The sequence below is a fragment of the Histoplasma capsulatum genome (genome assembly GCF_000150115.1).
Source record: "Histoplasma capsulatum G186AR genomic scaffold supercont2.4, whole genome shotgun sequence".
Lineage (NCBI taxonomy): Eukaryota > Fungi > Ascomycota > Eurotiomycetes > Onygenales > Ajellomycetaceae > Histoplasma > Histoplasma capsulatum.
Window position 1 is genome coordinate 553,879 of NW_025544804.1, and position 20,308 is coordinate 574,186.

The window sequence follows — 20,308 nt, forward strand, 5'->3', positions numbered from 1 at the left end:
GATACATGGTTCTGGATGGGCACGCATTGTGCCGGAATAGTACTGCGGAAGAAGGCACGGAGAAAAGGGTTTAATGGGTGCATCCACACAGCATTGGATGGCCAGCTAACGACGCATCAAACTGGACAGAAACAGCGACAGAAAGGAATCACGCTGTCGGTTTGTCGTAGCTTCAGTAGTAGATGCGGACGCATTCAGGGAGCAAGCCGGATAGAGATGACGAGACTAGTATAGACTTGGAGGTATACTTGCAAGAGGAGCAGCGTAGCACAAGGATCGGGAAGTGGTAGACAAGTAAGAGGTGGTATCAAGCAGGTTGTATAAATTTTGGAACCTTTAGAATAAAAGTAATATCACAACTTGAGCTTGCCGGATGTTTATTCGTTATTTGTAGATGCCTCAAGGTTTTGATGCCAGTGAAAATCATGTGATCTGCGAGCTTGCGCTTGGAACGCTAGACTCAAATAGGGAAACATGGTCCGCCCCAAGGTCGACGATATTCTAAGGGTTTCAATCGGGGTTAAAAAGCTGAGGAGACTTTGTCCTACACGCCTTTGGAAGAGTCGGCAACAGTTAGGGTCCCAGAAAATATTTGGTGAAAAGGATGTTGTAAAAATTGCAGCCGAAAAAGACGAAGCAGAGACTAAGAGGGCATAACACCGCAAAGAGATGAATACTAGAACTATACATAGATCCAAGAAGTTGTAAATCGGTCACCAATGTTGTACACAGTACCATACAATAAGAGTTATCCGGTATCCCAAGTTAGATACATCGCTATATAGACGACATAGGAACGGGACTATCTTTGTCCCGCGTCCTGTTTCCCGCTTCCGGTCACCGAAATTCCAGATAGAATAAATAGGTAAGCATTTTCAGGGCATGAAGGTCCGTTCGATAATGGGAAAGTGGAGATTCGAACAGAAAATCCAAAATGTTGAAATCGGCCTCAGCCCAACCTGCGTACCCTTTTACTACGACAACCACCAAATTTTAATCGAGTAGCATCGGTGACCCTGCAAACCATATTGCGAATATTTTTTCCCTCTGAGCCTAGAAGGACCTTTGTAAACGCCTCTCTACCAGGTCCAAAACCTCGGAGTACAACTTCCAGTCGCTTCATTGTTAACAAATGACCCTCTTCCTGGATTTTTCCCATCATGAAGGATGCAAGTTGGTGCGCTGCGTCGAATTTGGAGCGTTGTGCTTTGCGAAAACCAATATTTCCACAACTCATGGAGAGCAAAGGTTCTCGGTTTGGTCGAGTTAGGGTGATGTGTGTATTGTGTTTGTGCGAGTAGACATGAAGGTGGTGCGGTGGGTCTTGGATAGCATAGCCGGACTGGACAACCTGATTAAGACGGAAGGTCATGGATGCGGAATCATTATTTGCGTTTCTCGTGACCCTAGTCGACGCCGAAAGCTTCGACAAGGCAGAGGGGCCGCCTGTGGACATATCTCTAGCTTTCTTCGCGTGTGTGCAGACCGATGGTCTGAAAGCTTGGGATTGAAGTAAATATTGCTGGCGCGTTAGTCCAATGGACTGCACCGCAATGGATAAACACTTTCCAGTGCCCCCCATCATTTCCTGTTGGTGTACCAGATATCGGTGAATATATTATTGACTCCCTAAATAAATATTAGTTGATACAGGGAAGCCTAGGATTGACATTGTACAGTACCTTCTCACTTCAAGGGACCGTGGAAAAAATTGGAGGGATTAAGCGGACTGCTCCAAGCGTCTAAAAACGTCAAGGGCGTATTTCTAGCTACATGCGCATGCAGATATCGAAGGGATCCGTTGCAATTGAGACGTTGAAGTCGTCGCTGCTCTTGGGTTGGTTGTTAGGTATGAGTGCAATCAATGGTGGTTGACAAGTCCCAGAAGTTTTTTAGGTCTTGGCGGGTGGACAAACTCTAAATCGATATCAACTCAAAATATTTTCCCCATTTCTCTGCTAAATATCCCTCGGCCTCCAAACGCATAAATAACCACGAGCTAGCAACCAGTCAGGCCGGGTTTCCAAGGGTTGAACTTGCCTTTGAGTCTACGGTGTTGCTGCGATTTTAATCTGTTTTGGCCGTCTCTCCTGCTTATTTTACTCTTTAGACACGAGCCTGCAGTATCCTACCCGCCCGAACAATGCTCATCGCAGCCAAATGTACGCCGCCTGGTGTGATGCGGACGGCTCTGTTAAGGAACCACACTATTACCTTTCCAACAGCGTTTGCATCACGAGCAGTCTCCCGGCGGCCACTGACCCATCAAACTTCCTTGAATCCTACCATCTCGTTTCAATCCCTCCTCAACTCCGCATCAAGGCATTCGATTTCTAATACTTCACCCCTATTTCCTGCGACTCCCACGCAACTGAATTCGATTTGGGCAAATCTTCCAGCCAGAAGATCCTTTCAAACGGGATGCAGCCTATGGCAACAGCAGCAGAAGCGGCCGGAACAAGCAAGTGCGGAGAATCCGAAATTAGATGAATCGTCGGAAAAGGCAAAGAACGAGAGAGAAGCGCAAAACCCAAATTCCCAGGAAGAAGGAAAGAAGGCAAAAGATGAACCACCACCTCCACCACCTCCCCATGGTGATAAAACTCCATGGCAGGTGTTTACCGAGACCCTACGATCCGAGTTCAAGGCCTCGAAGGAATGGAATGAATCAACAAAAGCTCTAGCCTCGTCGGCACATCAATTCACTGAAAGTGAATCTGTTAAGAGGGCTAGAGCTGCGTATGAGGCTGCTTCTGGCGCTGCTACGTCCAAAACTTCTTCGGCTATAAAAACTACGGGAAAGGTTATTGGTCAAGGAGCCGCATGGACTTGGGATACTTCGGTTGTCAAGGGACTCAGGTCAGGAGTATCTGCCACCGGAAAGGGTATTGAAAAGGCTACCAGACCGGTTCGTGAAACCGCCGCCTATAAAACAGCAGTTGGTGGAGTGAAGGAGGCAATAGACGATGGTAGTAGCTCCCGGTATGGAGGTTGGATGGAAAAGGAGGAACGACGAAAGCAAAGAGAGCTGCGGGAACTCGCGGAGGCTAAATCCGGCCGTCGTACTATAGAGAAGATGGTAGAAGATCCGAAGTAAGCCTATACTTATTTGTTTGTTGAACTCCCTAATGCATCTCTAACCGAATTAGTGCCGGCACCCACGTCACCCTCCACAAGGACGCGGCTTGGAAAGAATCGTGGAAAGAATTCAGAGATTCTAGTCGCCTTATGCAATCATATTTCAACCTTAAACATACGTATAATGAATCTGACAATCCGCTAGTCACAACCTTCCGGGGAATTTCAGATCGGGTGGCGGGATGGTTTGCAGAAAATGAAACAGCTATGGTCATCAAAAAGTTCCGCGAAATGGATCCAAGCTTCCAAATCGAACCCTTCTTACGAGAATTGCGCGAATATATGCTGCCTGAGGTGCTGGATGCCTATGTTAAAGGGGATGTTGAGACTCTTAAACTTTGGCTTTCAGAAGCCCAGTATAACGTTTATGCTGCTCTTGCCCAACAATACACGACCGCTGGACTGAAATCAGACGGTCGAATCCTCGATATCCGACATGTCGATATCTCTCATGCCCGCATGCTTGAGCCGGGTGACATCCCAGTTTTCATCATCACCTGCCGAACACAGGAAGTCCATGTCTATCGCAATGTTAAAACCAAAGAGCTAGCGGCTGGTATGGAAGACAAAGTCCAACTAGTCACCTATGCCATCGGCATGACTAGAATCCCAGAAGATGTGAACAACCCTGAAACTCGAGGATGGAGAATGATCGAGCTGCAGAAGTCTGGACGTGACTATATCTAGGGATAGCATGTTTTTCGATTCGAATTTTCTTTCGATCTCGACAAGTCTAGCAGCAGCCGCATTTCGCTATTTTCCTGAGATACCTCCTAATATATCTACCTCCCCAAATAATCTTTATGCACTACTATCTACGATCGACCGAATTTTGACACGTGGGTTTCATTTTCCCCATTCCCTTGTTTTTGCTGGTTACTTCCTGGTTGTATTCTACTACATGGATTGGAGTCTTATATAGAACTGTGTGGTCCTTTCTTTTGATTTCAGCAGAACTATTTTCTTCAGAGTCTCTTCTCCTCTTTATATTGTATATATGGCAACTTTGGATCGATTCCTTTGCTGTTTAGCGTTCACCCAACCCTGGGCAGCATGAAGTGAATCAACAGGGCTCATTCAAATGTTATCAAAAAAATTCCGTAAATGAATCGGACTTTTTTTCATTAAGCTTTAAGATGGTTTTTTTTAGAATATTATGACCTTTACATGCCCCTTTCCCATGAAGCTCCTACTTCACAGTCCAGTTCGTGCATCGTCCTATTCATCCCGGATTCTAAGTATGGGAAAAGTGGGGTTATTAGACAGATAAAGCTATGAAACGACTCTAGAAAATGAGTACAGAATAAACCATAGGCATATCGATATGCGTATTGTGGCAGCAAATTACATCCATTGCTATATATTAGACCAATAAAATGGACCATTTAACAATATTTTGGTCGGTAAAGATACCATAAACAGGGTCCAAATTAACATTGCAAATTCAAGATCCCCTCCCTGCACCACGCCCAGCACCTCCGCCCATCAGGTTTCTTGCCCTACATGGATCAATTAGCGCTCCTAAAGTATGCGTTATGAGTAGCTCAGTTAAGACTTACATTTCAGCAAAATTGGGATCATTCATCATGCTGGCCATATCTGGAAGTCCTCCCTGACCAGCACCAGCACCACCTCCGCCCGCACCAAAACTCTCCGCCATTTGTCGAATACGCGGGTTATTCATTAGGTTACTCATCATATCAGGGTTGCTCATAAGATTTTGTGCCATGCTAGCAAACATGGGGTTGCTCATTATCGAACTAAGATCGGGCATACCCCCTGAGCCTCCTCCACTGCCGCCAAACATCCCTGCAAGAGACGAAAGGTCAGGCATTCCACCAGCGCCTCCTCCTCCACGCGAGGTACCAGGTGCTTCATCAATATCTTCAGCGAGGGGCTCATCCTCCCCCCTCTTCATATCCTCAATGCGCTTCTTTGCCGTCTCCAGCCCCTTTCGCATGGATTCACTGCCACCATTTCCTTCAGCATCGATACCCTTTTGATACGCTTCGGCTGCACCCTTTGCATTCCCAAGGGCAAATCTAGCTAAGCCAAGTCTGCTCCACCCCTTAACATATTTTGGATCCGCTGCCACGGCAATTTCGGCGTCCTCGACCGCCTTAGCGTGGTTTCCGGAAGCAGAGTACGCAGCCGCGCGGTTAGATAGATAGATCGGGTTCGATGGCGCGATGTTAAGAGCCTGTGTATAAAGGGATATTGCAGTAGGGTAGTCTTTGCGCGCCATGGCTGCGTTGCCCTGGGATTTTAACTTCTCTGATTCCTCATTCGGCGCCCCGCTTTGGGAGGTTGCTGCTGACTTTGTCTCGCTCGCGGAAACTGATGATGCCGAGGAGCTTTTGCCTTTCATCTTCTCATATACGCTATATATGGTTGCAAGACTTTGGCCTCCAAGAGCATCTTGCATGGCAGCCTTGTCCGAAGGATCGACTTTAAAGGTATCTGCGATACAAGTTTGCGCGATCTCTATAGATTCCGAATCGTCCACGGTGAGGGTTCCATCATTAAGGCTGTTTCCGAGAAAGTCTATTATTGCAAGAGCCAAACGCTTCTTGGATTCTGTTGGAGCCTAAAGAAAGAGATATCAGCTTCAGAACGGGGCGGAGGACAAATAACCAATGTGCGTGTGTGTGTGTGTTGAGGATAAATAGGTGACATTACCATTTTCAAAAAATATTAGGGCTTAATGAATCTTCGTTACAGTAGATATAACTTCAACAGTGCACAAAGCTGTTGGGAAAGCTGACACTCTTGGGTGCTTCTCGTCGTGGTCGATAAATACAATGTTTCTGCAAGTATCCCCTCCCGTGCCTGGGGAAGTTCTAGAAGCTTTTTGATTGGCACGTGATTTTCGGAGATTCCAGCCCGTTGTTACTTGAACTCTCTGGGCACTTGACGACACTCGCCCGCTCATACATGTGTCAACCGTTCAACCTGACCATTCTCTGGGAAGTCCAACGGGGCCATGGATGGCTGCTGCTTGTGAGACCTGGCTTGCTAGAGGTCTATTTGAGGAATCTATCCTTTGGCCGAAGATGGTCCAATGTGATACATCATCATCCTTCTTCTCTAGCCAAGCGCTTTATTCCCAGCGATGTACTGGCCAAATGGAGTCCCTAGAGTCTATGCGGTCAATGGCCCCGGAATTCAATTACAGGAAGTCCATGATGATGCGGACAGCGATGCTAACAAGCCCAAGGAGAGAGAGGAACAGGGCTCCAGTGTGGAGCACACCAGGGCAACAACCGAGAGCAGCATAGGCAGCAGAGAATCCTGGCCAGATGAACCCGTAACTGGGCTTTGTGTTTCCCGTACCGGACACTTATTTGCCACGATGACGAAGTCCACCATTGCAATTTGGCAAACTAGAGTACGTTGTTTACCCACCTTCATATCTGGATTTGATATACTGACGGATTCATAGCCGACAGCTGTGGTAGCCGCGGTCAAGCGCTCCGAAATTTCATTAGAAAGTTACGGCCCGAATGCTGCCATACTTCTGCGTCCGGACTCTGCCATTGTCGTTGTACAGACGCTCCATGGATATCTCATCACTTATTCCATTGCGACAGATGCTAATTCACATGTGTACCAACAACGGTTCTCCTCCCATTCCAACCCACATCGCCACCACTTTAGTCGCCATTTTGTTACGGAAGAAACAAATACCATTCGGGAGGTTAGCTTTCGTTTCAGGGTTGTCATAAAGGTTGATGCAGGAATTAGCAAAGCTCTGGCGCTGGACAATGAGCTGATGGTGGCGACGGTGAAACCAGCTGCTATCCAGTTAATTCGGTGGACTCCTGATAAAACTGGGAATCAAACGAGCACAGAGCTTTTAAGCCGGATCCCATTTATTTCTAAGAAGTCTCCAATTGTGGATATGGTCTACGACCGTGCTATGAACCTTTTTCTGTGGATCACGAGTGACGGACAAACGTATGCTGTGCAACGCCTCAGGGATGAAGAAGAACATTCAGCCGAGTCAAAGACCCGGTTCAGGGGTCATAGGTTCCATACTCCTGAAAATGACGGACAAAAGGCTCTTCACGTGGCTGTGAATGCGAGATTTTCTCTACTCGCAGTGGCCTGTAAAAATGGCGAGGTGTTTGTTTACGTAGCGAAAGATTATATGGGAAACATACCGCTTTCGCATAAGCTCGAGCTACCCGCATCACCAGCGTCTATGGGTCCTACATCATTTATGAGCTATTCTCCTGATGGGTATTGCATTTTCGCAGGATATGAGTCTGGATGGGCCACATGGAGTGTGTTTGGTAAACCCGGCGGAACTAGCTTTACTACCGACCGTGAGCTAGCCACCAAAAATGGCGAGGCTTGGCTGACTGGAGTTTCTATGGGTTGTTGGATTGGTGGTGGCTCATACATCATCCTGATAGCACCAGATACTAGCCGTATCTGGATGTTTGAAACAGCCCGTAGTGCTCTGACTGGATGCTTCTCCTCGGCGAACATGGCGAGAGCGTTATTGCAAACGGGGACGGAAATCATTTTGTATCGTGGCCACGACTTACCAGATCTCACTACTATATCGGGTAAAGATTACCTCTGGCATCATGCGCAGTATCCCCCTGCTTACCTCCATGCTCAATGGCCAATCCGGTCTTGTATTGTTTCTCAAGATGGCCGATATGTGGCCATTGCTGGCAGAAGAGGGTTGGCTCATTATAGTGTTCAGAGTGGGAGATGGAAAACATTCGATGACTTGAAAGCTGAAGATTCTTTTGCTGTTCAAGGCGGGATGTGTTGGTATGGACATATCTTAATCGCTGCTGTTGAATGTGATAATTCCTACGAAGTAAGTGTTGTCAATTTTCTCCATATTAATACCACTTTTTGAAACTAATAAGCATAGTTACGGCTATACTCTCGTGAGCTTTCCCTTAGCAGTTCTTCTGTGCTATATACCGAAACTCTTCCTGCTCCTGCGGTATTTATTGGACCCTCAGGAGAAGACTCGCTCCTGGTTTACACGTATGACAATATATTATATCACTACGTGATAAATGCCACTCAAACGAAAATCAGCCTTGTTCAGGTTGGCCAGATAGCCTTTCATGGCATCGTTAGAGCGCCAACGCGAGTTCGTGCTATCAGCTGGGTATTGCCCGACAACCAGCTTCGTAAGAAAACTTCCCCATTCCTCTTTTTATTTTGGTACTGCGAAACTAACTAGCTTCAAAGGAGACGGCGACCCCTCCCAGGACGTATCTGTCGCATCAGTTTTGTTCCTCGTTGACGGAAAACTTGTATTGCTACAACCATCAGTTTCAGAGGAGGGCGATTTAAAATATGACATGCGCATTGTTGCTCATGATGTGGAGTACTACATTTTAATGCGTGATCAGCTATCTTTCAACTTCGCTCCACCCTCCGACGAACCAACCACTCCGGCAGTGGGAACCCCAGTTAACGTTTCCCAGACTGACATATCCCTAAGAGATTCTTTGTGGATTTTTTGTGGTCAAGATTTACTCGTATGGGGTGACGTACAGGATGTTCTTCGTCCAGTCAAAGGTTCTCCAAATGAGACAGTAAAGCCCCTACCGATACCGGTTGACTTTTACCCATTGTCTATACTTCTTAATAAAGGTGTTGTACTTGGGGCAGAGCCTGAAATGATTCAGAGACGAGATGCCACGTTTTCCCTCCTTCGATTTGCAATTAGAGTAAGTTGCCATCCGTACCAGACATAATCTCAAGCACCCGCCATTTAACCTCTGGTTATTATTAGACACAACTGTTCCTACCATACCTCCTCCAGCACAATCTAAGTCAGCTTGACACATCAGCGGCGCTTTCCCTCTGTCATCATTATTCGCATTTATCCTATTTTCCTCACGCGTTAGAAATACTATTACACCATGTGCTAGATGATGAAGTAGACAATCAAGATCACGAAGCCCAGCAGTCTAGTGCACCAAGTCGCCAGATGTTGCCTGCTGTGCTTTCCTTCTTGCAGTCCGCTATTCCAACCGATGTTTATCTGGAAATTCTGGTCCAGTGTACCAGAAAAACAGAACTTCGATCATGGCGTACCCTGTTTGCTTACCTTCCTCCTCCAAAGGAACTATTCGAACAAGCCCTCCGACTAAACTCTCTGAAGACAGCCGGTGGCTATTTATTAGTGCTTCAAGCGTTTGATGAGAAAAAGGATGGAGATGCAGAGGGGATCGAAGATTCTGTCGTACGCCTTCTCAAACTAGCTTCACAGAGAGGCGACTGGGAGCTCTGCGGGGAGCTAGCCCGTTTCCTAATTGCCTTAGACGGATCCGGGCAGACGCTCCAGCGTGCAGTTGTTAAGGTTGGATTGAGAAAGGAAAATCAGTCGTCGTCAGACGCTTTAGACGTGAGCCATGTCGATCGCCGGCCGACACCCTCAACTAGAACTTTGGGGCTGGCCATCAATCTACCCGATGAAGACTCCACGACAAAGGAGGAAGGTAAACGGTGTTCCTTCACCACCTAGTCTGTCTCACACATCATCAACTCCTTCGCCGTTTGCCCCACATCCATCCGAAACCCATCGGATGCTACTGATGAAGACAAGGCGGTGCTGAGGCAGCCTTGGGTCATTATCATTAGCCCCAACTTGCGATTATGCCTAATATGCGTGCATTCTTATGGTTATGGCCCTTCGTGCATTGAGCATTCCACTATTTATGATCTCTCCCTTTTCATTTTATTGCTGATATATACATACACATTGTTTTCAAATATTTCGGCTTCGTGTATTCCTAGCTATATGGATCTGAAGTTTATTTATTGTCCTGCTGTACCATGGGCAGGCGGTTCTTCACAGGTTAATCGGAAGGCTCTCTTTTTGGTCATTATAATCCTCATACCCAGCTCCTGTATATACAAATTGCTACTTCTATCCTTATATATATAAAATGGCAGATGTGATATCCCAATGCTGAACATCTGCTGAGGTTGGTTGGTAATTTATTTCAAATCATCGAATCAGGTGGTTTATTCGGTTTCATTGCGGGATCCCGCATTCATTTATTAATAATATGAGGGAAGATACGGTATGTTCATGAAGGGTAAGTTGGGCGTATTGCCCAATCCAAGATATTTGGATCCCAATCACGGACAAATGTAAAATCAGCCTAGATAATAGGTATTGTATATCCAGTCTTCCCGATTCTTTCGGCCACATCCCGCCCAAACACCCACAGTCTACAATAGAAGCCAACCCAAGTCTCGTTAAATCATAAATATTAAACCAGGGGGAAAAGAAAAAACGGAAAACGAAAAAAAAAGAGCGAGAGAGAAGTAGACCGGCGCTTCCCTCTAGCTAAACACCTCATTTATCATCCCACAACGTCAATCTTCCACAGCCCATCTCCCAAATAATGTCCCTCATCCATGACAACCCCTTTCCCTTTCTTCTTCATCTCCTCCGTGCCTACTTTCAAGGGACCAACCATGCAAATCTCCTCCTTCCCCTCTGCCTTGATCGCCACCACTTCGCCAGCCTCAATCTCTCGTTCGCCAGGAACTTTTACAGGGTCGGGCAGACTGCCACCAGCTGAAGTGAGGCCGGGTGCCATGAGTGCGGCGCCTGAGAGGACGAAACGGATCGCGCCCCGATCTATCCCGATGGTGGGAACGGCATCGGGGAATTTGTGCAGAACCCGTAAATGTGGGATTGGAGGGTTGTCGAAGGATTGGTAGAGGATGGGACGTGAGTCTATTGTGTAGAGGGTTACACGATCCGGTACGTGTCTGTAGAATAGAAAGGCGGTTAGGGGATGCTGTGTGCTAGAGGAAATGGGCATCGATGTGTTGGTGGTTGGGGTCGGTTTCGCGTACTCACAACTTGACGGCCTCCAGGGAAGCCTTTTTGGGGATTAGCTCATCGATATAGGGCTCGAATCCGGGATATGTCTCGACGAGCTTTTGCTTGATAGCACGCTGAACGGAGGATTTGACTTTGGACCTTGCACCTAAAGAGACGCTGGAACAGATCTGTAAGTAGATTTTCTTATTTGGGTTATAATTTAGTTCAATGAGAAAAGTAATCGGAGGAAAGGATATGCATCATGATGATTCAAAACACGAGCACTCGTTTACAGAGGATGGGGCAGTATTATGTCTGTCTGATTTAACACTTGCTCTCAATGGAGAATGCGGGGTTTGCCGATTCAATACGGGAAAAAACTGTAAGGGAGGGCAATACTTACTCCTTTTTAAACATTGTAAATAGATGGACAAAAAAAGACCAGCAAACAGGAATTGCCAGATCTCTAAGGAACCGGTATATATGCTTTGTTCGTTGAGCTAAATGAATCCAGTTGAAGTCTGAGATAAACATAATGTAAGTTGCACAAGTGGCACAAAGCGCCTGACGCGGCGGAATGGTGGCGATTGAAGTCGCTAGTTATACATTGAATTTCACAAAGTCATCATACCTAGGTGAAAAAGACTTACATGGAGGGATTTCAGTTCATGATAAAATTACTAATATTTGAATTTATTCACCCGGCTATGAAACAGTCAAAGGTAAAGAAAGATTTTATATGCTTGTCCTATGCCTTTGCAGCGCCGGCTTTAATCAAGATTATATCTCCATCTTCCACAACATAATCTTTCCCCTTTGTAAGAATTTTTCCTGCAGCCTTAACGGCTGCCTCGTCCCCATACTCACGTAACACATCATAGTTGAACACAACACACTGAATGAAAGTCTTCTCAAAGTCTGTAGCAACGGGGACAAATCAGTATTGTACTTACTGCAGTGGGGGAAAGTGGGTCTCACAAACGGGGAGACATTAAAGAATATGACTTACCAGTGTGAATGACACCAGCGGCCTGGGGAGCTTTAGTGCCTTTCCGAATTGTCCATTGTCTCACTTCATCAGCGCCAGTGGTGAAAAAGCTACCAAGCTGAAGAGATTGTCGCATGGTTAAAATGATCTTGGGGAGAGCCGATTTGGTTCCAAGCTTCTTGCATTCCTCCTCGGCTGCAACATCATCTTCCAAGCGGGTCAGCCTGTCTTCGAAAGAGACAGAAACTGGGATTATAGGATCGCCGGGGGAGTTGGTTTTGATCCATTCCGCAACCTTAGGCAGGTACTTGTTCTTCTGCCGGATGTAGTCCCTTTCGCTGAGATTGACCAAATACACAACTGGCTTAGCAGTCAGGAGAAAGAGAGGGTTGATTACTTCAACCTGCGTTTTGACAAAACGTGGTTAGCATTGGTATTACAACCAAAATAACATCCCATATGAATAGCACATATTAATGGTGAAATACAAATCAGGGTTGGACTTAAATCTCAATATAGCCTCAAACGTGAGATATAAAACGAGGCCATTCGAAGAGCTGGGATTATATCGAGCGTTGTGCTCTTGTTCATCACAGTAATTGAACCAGAGGATAATAACGAGAAAGGGGAAACAAAAAGCTGAAAACTGGAACATACCTCTTTAGGATTCCAATCACCTTTCCTTATATCCTTTCCTTCCTTTAACCACTCCAGTATCCTGCCAACGGTAGCCTCCTCCTCCTTCAATTTCTTCATCTCCAAACTCTGACCTCCTCTCCTAGTTTGTTTTGAAAGGGCTTCGAGGGCCTTTTCTACGAATTCAATATCTTTGATCCGTAGCTCCTCGCTGATGATGTTCAGGTCCCGAACGGGGTCAACGTCACCCTCGACGTGAATGATTTCTGCGTCGTCGAAACATCGAACAACTTGGAAAATGGCATCTACAGCACGAATATGTGACAGGAAAGCATTTCCAAGACCAGCACCGGTTGAGGCGCCGCGAGTTAGACCAGCGATATCATACACCGTCAGGTTCGCAGGTACTCTCGACTTTGGTTTATAATGCTCACATAGCCAATCATATCGCGCATCCGGAACAACGACACGGGCCTCTTCAGGATCAATAGTCGCAAAAGGGAAGTTCGCGGGATTACCCAACGAACATCTTGTGATAGCCTGAAAAAGTGTCGATTTGCCTACGTTTGCTAGACCAACCTGACAAATCAGAGATGTCAGTAAACCAAGTCCGGTAAGAGGCATGCAATACGAACTAAAAGGTAAATGGCGGGACAACCTAAAGTAGAATTACATGAGGGACCTCGGGATCTCAGAATAAGTAAGTGGAGGGGAATCGGAAAGGCGGGAATCAATAGTCAAGGAAGTACAGCAAAATTGACACTGAGTAACTGGTTCCCACATACGATACCACTCTTCAAGTTATTCCCTGGGCGACCCAAGGGAATTTTCTCCTCCTTAACTGCCTTCTTGGGACCCATTTTCTTCTTTCTACTTGCGAAAGTGCGGCAAAGAATCAAACAGGGTGAAGATTGGGAGGAGCTGTTTGGGTATATTGGTGAGGAGGTGGGACCGTGTGAGGATAAGGCAGAACCAGCTGCTATTCTTCCAAATTGGGGTGTTAGAGAAGCAAAAAGGGCTCGATGAGCCACAAGGAACGAAATGGTGACGAATTGCGGCCTGGAAAGGCACCAAAAAAAATTGTTAAGAGGTGGTGGGAGGGGAGAGAGGGGTATCAAAACGTTTTATCTTCAGGGATCGAGCATTAGACAGAAATGGAAAAGGCTAAACCAGAGTGGCTCAAGCTAGAATATCACTGCTGCTGCGGTGTTTTATTCGTTGTTTGGACGTTATTGTTTGCAGTGATTGGAGGTTGATGTTGATGTTCGACAAAAGATTTTGCGTGTTCCCACATTGCCCCAAGACGCTAATCAGATCACGTGGAATACGCGCCCTAGCGTTTGAGGTGAGTGACGATGAATTTGGTGAGAAAGAATGGAAGATTGTAAAAAGACATTTAGTCAATAATCTGAACAGAGAAACATGTTGCTGAGCGAACAGCCATGGCTTGTGTATTATCAGCAAAATTAGCATATACAGCGCCGTAATCTCCTTATTTTTTTTAGTACAAATGCCAGTTTTGATGCTTTCCATCTAACACATGCACATATGGAAAGTATGGGCCTCTCTGGCAGTTGCTGTAGAGAACGATCTTTTAACTAAGTGCCTATGCACCCATTCGTGCTTAGCATCCAGTTGTGTATATGGATCCTAGCGATGAAGGGACAGCTTGCTTTCTATATAGAAATATAGAACCTTCTTGCATTCCCCATTATCTGCTTACCCCGCTCAATCATCACAAAGGGGATACAAGGAACCTTTCAATGGTATGGAGGATGGGTAGAAGGTGTCCGCTAAGTGTTGGCAACTGTCGTTATTACAACGGAGTGAATCGCTAGAGGGGGGATCTTCACCCTGCCTGTGTGCCAGCGAGGTACCCGCTGAATCTCTATAAGAATAGAGATTCCTAGTTAGTTAGCTGACTGGTTTGCCACTCACTCAAGCTCCAACACTTTTCTCTGTTTATCTTGGCAACGCCCTTGGGCCCTGCACCAAGAGGCGAATAGCCCCAGATGAAATTGATCTGGGACATTTGCGCGCTCGGATGTAGGGACGCATTTGCCCAAGGCCCAAATGGGGTTGCTCACGCCCCTAGTATTGCATGACGAACTGGAATGCGGCATCTCGTTGGAATAGCGGAATAAAGAAGCGATGATATGGCAATCATATTTCAATTGTAAAAGGGGGCATATTATCCAGTATTCTCATTGGTGTGTACATACATACCTTTCTCTAGGCTACTGGAACAAAAGAGCTCCTTCACCACCAGGCCATGCTAGTAGCAGAAGGTGGAAAATCATCATGGCAAGGCTGAGCATCAACATGGTTAAAACTTAAATACAGTTTAGACCCTTACAGTCCCATATTTTCCTCATCCAGGTGTGATCATTGCCAGCCATTTCAAAGAATACCCAGTTCCATGGGCTTGTTCTAGTTAAATGTGTCACAAAAAGTCAAATGTGGACAAGTACATGTACATGCTGAGGATCAACATGATTAGAATTTGACAAATAAAAATACAGTTTAGCTTCTTTCCTATCTTCTTTAAAATCCTACAACCATATGACATTGTAATTATCTTTTCCTTATTTGGATATAAACATATACTATTTATTGGCAGTCATTTAGCAGAATATCGAGTTGATAGACCCCGCTGATGGATACTGCTCATAAGGATAGTAGATATTGAGCACAACTGACAATCTTACATTTTTTGTGATCCAGATGACGAGCACTGTTATCTGGGGCCACATAATTGAACATGATTTGAAGTTATAAGGTGATTGATTCCACGTTCAACTCGAACCCGCTCCTAAATCGCCAATTTCTGCCAGGCTCAAATTATAACCCATACCCAACCACTCTATTGACAATCAATTATTTAATTGATTGAAAAGAGGATGTAACTAATCAATCAATCTTTTGAAAAATTACTAGTAGTCAATCTTGGTTGAGTACCATGTGCAATTATCCATATAATTGGTTTTAAGTTTAAGCTTTGAAACTTTTAGGCTAAGAAAGTTAAACTTTTAGCTGGATTTTATAGATCTTGCTAAAGGGCACTTTAGGTTCAAACCATCCGCAGATTTTTGCTGTGAAATTTTGAATCAATTCTTAACTCTGCTAAACTACTTTCACCATGTTTACCCATTTACGCGGTCATAAGCTAAAATTAGAATTGAAGACCACTAGTAATTAAACATTGAAATGTGGGAAATATAAAGAAAACCACTCCGGGCAAATATTTTTTAAACCCCACAGAAATTTTTTCCGGCTGAAAATTCAAACATTGTTCAACGGTATGTCCTTCCCATGGGACAGAATGGGATAGGATGAAACAATAAAACAAGGTTGACAGCCCCAAGAGGTACATACTATGAATGATGTTGGTTCCAAACCCAAGCTCTATACCCCTTGAATTTGGCATCTAACCCGACCTATGTCTAACCACTTTGTGCTCAGTAAATGTGACCTCAATTGACAAACCCGTTTACCCTGTCCAAGCCATGCTCAACCGTGCCCCGCGTCCAAGTCCATGAAATGGCTAGATACATAAGTAATAAATTCTCAGGTATTGGGGCAAAAGCAAAAGCACTCAGTTACCACTAGCGCCAGCTGGTAAGCAGCACCCGCACCGGGATTTTCCATTGCACCAGCCGAAGAGATATCATCCCTTGAGCTGTAAGGCATATTTCGATACATGGTTATTCTTCTATCATCATAGCTTAGGTTATGTGTCTTATTATAGATATATTCCCCCGCGGATTGTTAACCATTTCCGGATCTGATTTCGTTTTGAGAATTTAAAACGGTGCCAATGTTTGCCTTTGAAATTCTATTCGCATCAATATCCCCCCGCGGGTAAATGGATTTTTTTAAAGTTTACCTTTAAGGATAAGGCAATGTTTAACCCCCTACCTTAAAGTCTATAAACAGTAGGCATCAAGTTTGAAACCCCTTGGCCTCCAAGACTATATTGGTTAATACCTGTGTACACTAGTGATGATGAGCATGGAAAGCAGCAATCTAGATATTAACCAATATAGTTAGTATAATCTGAGCGGCGTTTCAAACTCAATGCTTAACTCTGTAGATCTGAAGATAAATAATCCCTTATAACCCGTCGAAGAAGATGTTAGTGCCTTTCACGTTCGTATTATGCTTTTAAACTTAAGAAATATTTAATATTGCATTTTTTTAACCCAACAATTATGAAGCTATTTGTAGCAATCGTTTTTGATCTTATGATCTCGGCCATAGCTTCAAGAATATCAGTGAGCACTATTTTATTATACATCCTATTCTTAAGTTCTAATCGGATTTACTAAGGTTCATATGTAAAGGTATCAGAGGCTATGAAAGGACTTGAACATGATCCTAATGGACTTGTAGACATCGGGGATGATGGAATTTTGCGATCCTTTGATAGCCGTGGCACCGTTATTGATTATCGAAGACTGACTACTGATGAGCTTCATTCTCTTTCTAAAGACTTTGTCAAAGGAAATGATGAAAGGCTGCTCGCAATGTGGGCTAATGTTGACAGCTCCCTGGTTGATGAAGAACAGATCTGGAATCCACGCCAGGATTATATAAAGCAGTTTGTCTCAGAGGCCGCAACAGGAAGGCTCAAGTCAAGAGCAAAGCGTGATTCCCTTCTCTCCCCTAGGGAACCACATTGTACCGATTTTACATGTTGGTCTCATAGCGACTGTGCAGGACGTAAGGCTGGTGCGGAAGAATGTCACTGGTGTACTGGTCCTCATTTTCTTTCAAGTCCTCACTGTTCAGTGTAACAATTTATTGTAGCTTTATCTTTTATTTTTAATATTATGGTGGAAATACTTTTTGCAGCGTATGTAATCGTTGGTTTTGTACAGATTACTGTGGTGAGCTATAAGCTAGGGGCTTAGCATTTATATACTAGTGTTTATGATATTCCCTTAGTTACCTCAATCTATGTAACTGCTCGATTAATATTACAATAGTACTAGTATCCTCCAGAGTGGTTATAAAGCTCTCTAACAAGCTTTGAAAAAGCTGCAATAACATGATAATTACATCTCCACATATTTATCAAAAGCATGTCTAGATGTTCTTTTTAGTTTTAATTTTGAAAACTCAGTTGAAGATAAGATGTTAGATAATATATATAGATGATCAAGATGAGTTAGCCACAGCACCTCCAGGGCAGACTTCGCGAAGCGCAATGCGCGCCCTCGTCTCAATCGGCCTCATCGAATTTTACGACCAAAAATCCACCCACGTCGCTTACGGGAGAGGTCGCAAGAGTCAATCACCAGTCTGCCTATACGGCTGAGAGCAATCCTGAAGCTTCCATGGAGGCCTCTGATCTCTCTTTGGCCATGGCCACCAATACCACTGCCGATAAAACCCAAAGACCGCACTATCCGATGCTGAAGGTGCCAATCCGGCGCAACCAGATCCAGACACGATCCACCCTCTTGAAGCCAACCCAAAGCCAGGTCATTTCCTTACCATTTTCTGGTACGATTCCGGGACGACAGAAAAATTTCCTCTGGAGACCATCGCGGATGCAATGGAAGGCATCTGGGAACAACGGAGATACTGCAAGCAACATGAATGCCAAGAGTTCCTTGCATCCAACCCATAACCATTTTTGCTGATTCCATGGCTATGGAGTGATCCAGAAATGCTCGGGAAACTTTGTAACGGTACCACTGTACACATCAGGTCAACACCCAGCCAGTTGACTGTCAAGATGGAAACAATATATTAGAACACATTGGTCGTGTTCTGAAAGCAGGGTGGCATGATGTATACAGTAGTAGCCGTGGCGGTGGCGGTCGTGGTGGATTTCATTTACCCTAACCTCTCACCTTGGGGGATATGCAGGCTATCGCAACTATAGCTATCCTCAAGTTTTGATATACATTGATCCACTTCATGCAGACGAATTTAGAGCCTCGTCTTTAAGGCCTTTGCTGTCCGCCGTGTGTTACGCCCCTGTTACGCCCCTGTTTTGCGTGCTTCCCACCGCGCGGCTTTGAAATCTTAAAGATGCTTCTGCGACGTCCAACACTGCGTTGAAAGTACTAACATGGGCAGAGTTGCCCACCCCCATCGGTCCCGGTCCGTCTCTTCCTCCTACCATCAGTTATGTATTATTAAACACATTCCCGATATCTGCTCGTAGTTTTTGCCGTATTGCCGAGTTTCGGACAGTCAATCAAGACATGGAGAACTGTTTCCTTCGCACCGCACTCACACTTATCATCTTCACGAAGTCGGCGTAGTTTACCGTGCAAGGCTAGCCATGAGTGGCCCGTCCGTAGTTGGCTCAGTAGGTAGGCCCGATTCCGTGGCAGAGAGTCGTAGAGGCGTCTGGTATGTGTTGAGGGCAGCGCGGCGTCGAGCTGTCGGAGATTTCCGCCTTTGTTTGACCCTTTCCATTCATCCTCCCATTCTGAGAGGATTCTGTTGCGAATGAGCCCTGTTTCCTGCGTGAGTAGGTACCGGAACTTATGTGAAGGCTGTGGGCCGGCTGCTTCTTTGACTAGGAGATCTGCCGTATCATTTCCGGGGTTGTTGCAGTGGCCAGGAGCACACTGCAGGCGAACATGAATATTTTGTGACTCTAAGTCCTTGACTACTCTGAGAATGGCGTGTACAATCTGTTGACCCGATTTGTTGCCTGGTTTGGCTTGGGCCTGCAACGCGGATTTGCTGTAACTGAGGATGGACACTACCCTAGAAGGTGGGTCACAGCTGTCTCTTGATGTAATCAATTTAGTAGCCTGATGAATTCCGATCAGCTCAGCAGTATGGATCGACTAGTGGCTGGTCAACCTAACACAGACCTTGCGCGATTCCTTGATATTCCCGTGGCCGTCCAAGCTGACTGCGGCTGCACCAACCTGGTCTTCCCTTGCTGATGCGTCTGAGTATATAGCACCACCCGCGCCTGCCCTGAGTGTCAGGGCTTCTCGATTGCCTTTTCCCGGTCGGTCTCAATGTCGATCTCTTAAACACGGGCGGATCCCATGGTGGGGTGGACTTGTGTCAATCACCTCCCGCCTTTCAAGTCGACCTGGATCCATGGTCTTCATTATCTCTGCTAGGGGTAGTCGAGGGTTATGACCAGCATTGCGGCTGCGTCTTTGGCTTCGAGTCAGTGCGTCCTGTATTGAATGGTTGCGGGGGAGTGTGCACAGGCGGGCAACAACCCTCCGTGCTCGCTGTTTAAGCCGGAGGCGCGTTGGAAGTATGTACGCTTCCACTTCTAGGGCATGTGTCGCGACTGTCATAAAAGCTGAGAGGATCCGGCTCAGAGCGGTTCGCTGCACCGTGTCGAGTGTTCTCAGGTGAGTCTTGTCCTTCAGCGGGTTATGCCAAACCGTGGATGCGAAGTCTATGATAGGAGAGACGCAGGCCTGGCAGAGCTGTCTCATCTGGGCTGGTCGGAGGTGTCTCATGCTGCCCATGGTGATGTTCACCTTGGTGGCTCATCGGACTGCTTGTTGTACGTGGTCCTTCCAACGCAATTCCTTGTCAAACACCACCCCAAGAAGATTCGTTGCAGAAGATGGTTCAATGGCTGTGTTGTCCATCACAAGTCGTCCTTTGCCGTGTTCACTTTTCCGCCGCGTGATGTGGATTAGCTCGGTTTTCTCTGCTGCAAAACGGGAGCCAGTTCGTCGAGCCCATTCCTCGATTCGTGGAATGTCTTCCTCCTGGAT

The 20,308-nt window shown here is 45.8% G+C and overlaps 7 protein-coding genes across 7 annotated transcripts; 3 read left to right on the plus strand and 4 right to left on the minus strand.

Annotated features, from left to right (window-relative positions):
• Positions 1 to 949: 949 nt before the first annotated feature.
• Positions 950 to 1,456, minus strand: HCBG_03296 (mitochondrial ribosomal protein subunit S18; the record flags this gene model as incomplete). Its single annotated transcript, XM_045430345.1, has 1 exon — positions 950 to 1,456. One exon carries the CDS (start codon positions 1,454 to 1,456, stop codon positions 950 to 952), a length of 507 nt encoding a protein of 168 aa, XP_045288488.1.
• Positions 1,457 to 2,143: 687 nt separating this feature from the next.
• Positions 2,144 to 3,825, plus strand: HCBG_03297 (mitochondrial inner membrane translocase subunit TIM44; the record flags this gene model as incomplete). Its single annotated transcript, XM_045430346.1, has 2 exons — positions 2,144 to 3,093; positions 3,150 to 3,825. 2 exons carry the CDS (start codon positions 2,144 to 2,146, stop codon positions 3,823 to 3,825), a joined length of 1,626 nt encoding a protein of 541 aa, XP_045288489.1.
• Positions 3,826 to 4,582: 757 nt separating this feature from the next.
• HCBG_03298 (small glutamine-rich tetratricopeptide repeat-containing protein) lies at positions 4,583 to 5,924 on the minus strand (the record flags this gene model as incomplete). Its single annotated transcript, XM_045430347.1, has 3 exons — positions 4,583 to 4,637; positions 4,698 to 5,725; positions 5,818 to 5,924. The coding sequence occupies 3 exons, from the start codon at positions 5,818 to 5,820 to the stop codon at positions 4,583 to 4,585; spliced, it is 1,086 nt and encodes a 361-aa protein (XP_045288490.1).
• Positions 5,925 to 6,250: 326 nt separating this feature from the next.
• On the plus strand, positions 6,251 to 10,096 carry HCBG_03299 (DUF1339 domain-containing protein; the record flags this gene model as incomplete). The annotated part of the gene is made up of 5 exons (XM_045430348.1): positions 6,251 to 6,526; positions 6,581 to 7,975; positions 8,033 to 8,300; positions 8,362 to 8,846; positions 8,912 to 10,096. The coding sequence occupies 5 exons, from the start codon at positions 6,251 to 6,253 to the stop codon at positions 9,644 to 9,646; spliced, it is 3,159 nt and encodes a 1,052-aa protein (XP_045288491.1).
• Positions 10,097 to 10,493: 397 nt separating this feature from the next.
• Positions 10,494 to 11,380, minus strand: HCBG_03300 (translation machinery-associated protein; the record flags this gene model as incomplete). The annotated part of the gene is made up of 3 exons (XM_045430349.1): positions 10,494 to 10,908; positions 11,000 to 11,140; positions 11,367 to 11,380. 3 exons carry the CDS (start codon positions 11,378 to 11,380, stop codon positions 10,494 to 10,496), a joined length of 570 nt encoding a protein of 189 aa, XP_045288492.1.
• Positions 11,065 to 13,827, minus strand: HCBG_03301 (GTP-binding protein YchF; the record flags this gene model as incomplete). The annotated part of the gene is made up of 6 exons (XM_045430350.1): positions 11,065 to 11,140; positions 11,367 to 11,559; positions 11,614 to 11,881; positions 11,973 to 12,354; positions 12,609 to 13,166; positions 13,373 to 13,827. 4 exons carry the CDS (start codon positions 13,445 to 13,447, stop codon positions 11,712 to 11,714), a joined length of 1,185 nt encoding a protein of 394 aa, XP_045288493.1.
• Positions 13,828 to 16,798: 2,971 nt separating this feature from the next.
• On the plus strand, positions 16,799 to 18,235 carry HCBG_03302 (uncharacterized protein; the record flags this gene model as incomplete). Its single annotated transcript, XM_045430351.1, has 4 exons — positions 16,799 to 16,861; positions 16,931 to 17,309; positions 17,442 to 17,476; positions 17,768 to 18,235. The coding sequence occupies 4 exons, from the start codon at positions 16,799 to 16,801 to the stop codon at positions 18,233 to 18,235; spliced, it is 945 nt and encodes a 314-aa protein (XP_045288494.1).
• Positions 18,236 to 20,308: the final 2,073 nt, after the last annotated feature.